This window comes from Penaeus japonicus, unplaced genomic scaffold (genome assembly GCF_977035675.1).
Source record: "Penaeus japonicus unplaced genomic scaffold, GWHDUDI00000001_assembly GWHDUDI00000003, whole genome shotgun sequence".
Classification (NCBI taxonomy): Eukaryota; Metazoa; Arthropoda; class Malacostraca; order Decapoda; family Penaeidae; genus Penaeus; species Penaeus japonicus.
Genome location: NW_028234405.1, coordinates 42,932,166 through 42,937,165, shown reverse-complemented (window position 1 = coordinate 42,937,165; position 5,000 = coordinate 42,932,166). Strand labels below are relative to the sequence as shown.

The window sequence follows — 5,000 nt, the reverse complement described above, 5'->3', positions numbered from 1 at the left end:
GATTCTCAGGATTAGTCTTTCTTGATGACGAAGGAAACGAGAAGAACCTCTTTCTCCTCAACCAATCCTGAATCCTCTTTCCCTCCCCCGTGCAGGACCCCTGGATTCTACGGCGCCACGTCGCGTGCACGCCGTGAAGGGCACGAGTGACACGAGCTCCCTGGAGACCCTGCGTCAGAGGCTGGTGAAGGAGCGCGAGATGATGTTCGTACTGAGGGACATCCTGGCCTACCTGCTCTTCGTGATGATGCTGGGCTTCATCACCTACGGGAACCGCGACCCCTCCACCTTCCTCATGGTCTCCAACTTCCGCAACGCCTTTATCAGGGAGGGCGACCTCTACTGGGACTACAAGGAGAAGGTGGGACGGGAGATGAAGAAGAAGATTGTGACGTAGTAGGGTTGGAGGGAGTACTCGCTGTGCAGTCTTTGCGGGCGTTGTACTGGTTGTACTTTGTATGCGCGTTTGGGTGTGTGAGGGCGTGTTTATATATCGTCCCATGTTTGTAGCGATGCTCATGACAGGCAAAATTTTAACATGTGTATTTTTGTTGTTGTTGTTGTTTTTATCATATCCATTTCCACTCCAGGTTGTTCACAGCGACAGATACTGGCTGTGGTTGCGAAACATCATGCTAAAGGAGCTGAGGGCCCAGAGGTGGTACAATGGCGAGCCCCCGTATGGCCTCAGGGGATTCCTCGGGGACAAGCAGAACAGGATCATGGGCTACGGCATCCTGCGCCAGGTCAGGAACAAGAAGAACGTTTGCAAGTAAGAAGGAATGGCTTTCGAAATGTATATATATATATAGATAGATAAATAGATAAATATATATATATGTGTGTGGGGGAGGGGGTAAATATGGCTTAAAGTGGTGCTTACGTTTTTAGTGCTTAGATAAATCGCGTAAATATAAAGTTTTGTACACATGTCCGTGTTTGTCTCTTATAAATGGCGTAATGTAAAAAAAAAAATCATGCATTCTCTGCATAGACAAAACAAAATGCGTTCTTGGATGACAGTAACAGATACGTAGCTGGTGTGTTTACTTATTTCATGGTAAATTTAGTATAATGTCACGGCAAAAAAAAAAAAAAAATCTATCATCTATCAGCAAAAAAATAATTTCATATATGGTCTATCGGCAATAAAAAAAAAGGATTTCACATTTCCTCTATCGGCAAAAAAAAACGGGATTGCGCACGCTGTCTATCAGCAAAAACAAACAAACAAAGGAACCTTAATAATAAGAAGTTTATATGATTTTTTTTTTTTTTTTTGGTACGGAGAGGCCACATTGTCTTCACAAGCAATCTGTCTAAAATCAAGTGTTATCCGACACAGCTAAAGCTTATCTAATCTTTCAATTAACTTATCTCACGAATTCTCATTATTATCTCGACCTTTATTGGATAGATAGGGAAGGCTCGTAAGTTCCTGTTCAAGTGATAGGGAACACTCGACTCCCGGTAATAATTACGGACAGATGATATTAATCCCGGATTTAATTAAGAAAATTATATACAAAAAAATAATCAGCTGAAAAGAATTGTCCTATTTTTCACCAGCATTATCTCCGTCAGCATCGGCATCATGAGCAGCTGCAGCATCATCACGCCATCATTATCATGGCTCTCATCATTACAGCATCATTATCATCACTTTCGTCAATATATCATCATTATCTTGCATCTTCGATCTTTAATCTCATCACTATCCTCGTCTTAAACTAATTAACATCCTTATCAATTTGATTACCATTATTAACATTATTGTTGTTTTCATTATTTCTTTAAATCATCAATTTCTTTTTTAATATAATTTCTACTATTACCATTCCTTCTATCACAATCAGTATCATTTTCACAATTACACATCACTTTAACCATCATTATCATCACTATGGTCTTCTAATTAAGCATAATTTTGATCACCATTATTATTACCATTACAATTACCAATTAAATTACCATTTTATCACCCCTGCCATTAGCACTACCAGCACTATCTCCTAAACCACTTTCACTCTAACGAGCAACCCCCCTCCTCTCCCTCCCTCCCTTTCTCCCTCTCTCTCTTTCTTTCTCTCTCTCTCTCTCTCTCTCTCTCTCTCTCTCTCTCTCTCTCTCTCTCTCTCTCTCTTCCTCTCTCTCTCTCTCTCTCTCTCTCTCTCTTTCTTCTCTCTCTCTCTCCTCTCTCCTCTCTCTCCCCTCTCTCTCTCTCTCTCCTCTCTCTCTCTCTCTCTCTCTCTCTCTCTCTCTCTCTCTCTCTCTCTCTCTCTCTCCCCTCCCCCCCCTCCCTCTCTCCATCTCTCTCTCCTCCCCCCTCTCTCTCTTCCCCCTACCTCCCATCCCTCCCTCCTACCCTCCCTCCTACCCTCTCTCTATCCCCAGACCTCCTGCCGGCCCGATGCGCGATATCGTGACCACGTGCACAGGACCGCGGGACATCAGCCTCGAAGATAACCAGGATTACTGCGCTCACTGGGACACCGCGGAGGTCTTCCCAGGGGCGTGTAACATGCCGGAGTTCAGGTGAGGGAGGAGGGGTTGTTTGTGTGTGGGGGGAGGAGTAGGGGTAGGGGTGAGGGAGGGGGGCTCTTGCGGTGTGGGCAAGGTTGTGGGTTTGGTGTATCCGTAGATGGGGCAGGGGGGGGGGGGGTAACTGAACTGGATATTTCTTAAAGATAGTTATCGCAAACCCAGTTAGATTCTAATGGGACTTAATCTTGAAACCCTTTCCGAGGTTGATGCTCTACCTATTTTATAAAAAAAAAAAAAAAAAGGATACTTAAGAGCGAGGGTACATTCAGAGATTCATCCCACAAGGTTTCAGGATTACAAGGATGACTTATCCGAGGTCCTAGCTAAAGCACGGCGCATCTTTTGTAGCATTATTTAGAGAATGAGAAAAAAGAAGAATATCCATCTTCAAGTCCAGTCTCTACCCCTTTCTCTCCACTTCAAGGTACAGGACGGCCTCTGAGCTAGAGTCCTTCCCCACTTACGGACGTCTAGGCACGTACAGCGGCGGAGGATATGTGTTACCGGTACGAGGATCAACAGCTGAGATCCTGGAGCGCCTGGACTTCCTTCAGAGAACCAATTGGATAGACAAGTACACCCGCGCTGTCATGCTGGAGTTCTCCGTGTACAACGCCAATGTGAGGAAGATATGTTGAAGGGAGTTGAGAGAGGGAGTGAGAGTTGGATTTCATAAGATAAGGAATAAGAAAAGGCATGCGAGATTTCCTCTTTTTCTTTTTTTTAAGAAAACGGGAATCAGCCCATCCTGGCATGGAAGGACATGTCTTTTTGCTGTTAAAATAGCTTCTCGTTTGGTTAGCTTATTTACTTAGATTGTTTGTTTATTATGTCATTGATCATTAATATACTTTATAGTGATCATCATATAGTGTTCAAATTTTAGGTTAACGTGACGGGTTATCGTTAGTTATTTAGTCACATGTAAGATCTACGTGTATAAGTTCAAATTATGTTCGTCATTTGTTGTTCGTGTTCTCTTTAAAAGCGAAAATCTTTAAACTTAACCATTTTAATCCATGTAATCAGAGAAAACATAGACGGTAATGTCATTATTTAAAGTACATTTACCGGAAAGTGTTAAAGAGAGTTCCTTACAAATAAAATCACATTAATTAATACTTCTTATTTGAAATTATGAAAAATGTAGATAGGTAATCAAATATCAATATTGATTTTAAAGGCTTGATTCTATCATGATTAGTTCATATTTCCTTATACTCATTTATTAGAGGAAGCTCTTGTGATTGTGCCATATATATATATATATATATATATATATATATATATATATATATATATATATATATATATATATATATATGTATATGTATGTATGTATGTATGTATAAACATAACACTAACCTGCTCTCCCGGTACCTCCGGCAGGTGAACCTCTTCGGTATCGGGACCGTAATGGCGGAGTTCCTTCCTGGAGGAGGCATTCGACCCTACTGGCGCTTCGACTCCACTCGGCTCATTCAATCCTGGACTGGTAACACGTCTACGCTCTGTGTATTTGTTTGAAACATTTCGATACCCGGATAAAAATATTCATGAACTTTCAAATGTAGAAAGAGAAGAAGAAGAAGAAGAAGAGAGAGAGAGAGAGAGAGAGAGAGAGAGAGAGAGAGAGAGAGAGAGAGAGAGAGAGAGAGAGAGAGAGAATCATCAACACTAATATCACTGTAAGAATTTTTATTTGGCTATTTTTGTTGTAGTCGTTGTTAGCTATGCAAACATCGCTCATATACAACGCACAGCAAGAGCATGTAACACTGCTTGTAAATATCTATTTATTCACTACCAAAGACACATACCTACGAGTATGTATGAGAGAAAGAGAGACAGACAAAGATTGACGAACAGACACAAATATATCCCAGACTCACCCGACCTCTAGTTCCTCAAACATAAACACCTTTTCTCACACGCTGACATATTCCTCGCTTTTCCCCCAGGCTTTGGTTTCTTCATTCTGTTAAACGAGATTGGCTTCGTGTTAGCTACAGTCTTCTTCACGTTCCGCGAGATATGGAAGTGCTACAAGTCAGGCCCTCTTACGTATCTGAAGGGGTACTGGAACCTGGCTGAGATCGCCATCATCTTAACCTCTTACTTGGCTATTGGTCTCTACGTGTATAGGTATGGTGAAGATGTGTATGATGTATAGTGTGTATATAAAACTCAGAATGTTAGGTTTATCGCCTACTTTGTGTTTTAGATGTTATTACTAACATTACCATTCTTGTATTAGTCGTTATCATTGTTTTGTTTTTATTTTCGGTGAATATATTATACAATATGTCGTTATGGTCCACATGGTTGCGCGTATACTTTCTATACATAATACTTAATTCAGTATACAAATTGACCAAAGTTGAATTTATAATGTTGAATGTGCAGTTGATTTGCTGCATGTATGATTTTCCTAACATCGTTTACTTTTTGTATGA

At 41.0% G+C, this 5,000-nt stretch overlaps 1 protein-coding gene across 1 annotated transcript in view; it reads left to right on the top strand.

Annotated features, from left to right (window-relative positions):
• LOC122242761 (uncharacterized) overlaps window positions 1-5,000 on the top strand; it is a 48,601-nt gene that overhangs the window by 42,136 nt on the left and 1,465 nt on the right. The window contains exons 53-58 of the mRNA XM_086534940.1: window positions 96-361; window positions 591-772; window positions 2,395-2,535; window positions 2,969-3,164; window positions 3,934-4,039; window positions 4,506-4,689. Of these exons, the coding sequence (XP_086391066.1) occupies window positions 96-361; window positions 591-772; window positions 2,395-2,535; window positions 2,969-3,164; window positions 3,934-4,039; window positions 4,506-4,689 (1,075 nt within the window). The remainder of the gene's footprint in view (window positions 1-95; window positions 362-590; window positions 773-2,394; window positions 2,536-2,968; window positions 3,165-3,933; window positions 4,040-4,505; window positions 4,690-5,000) is intronic.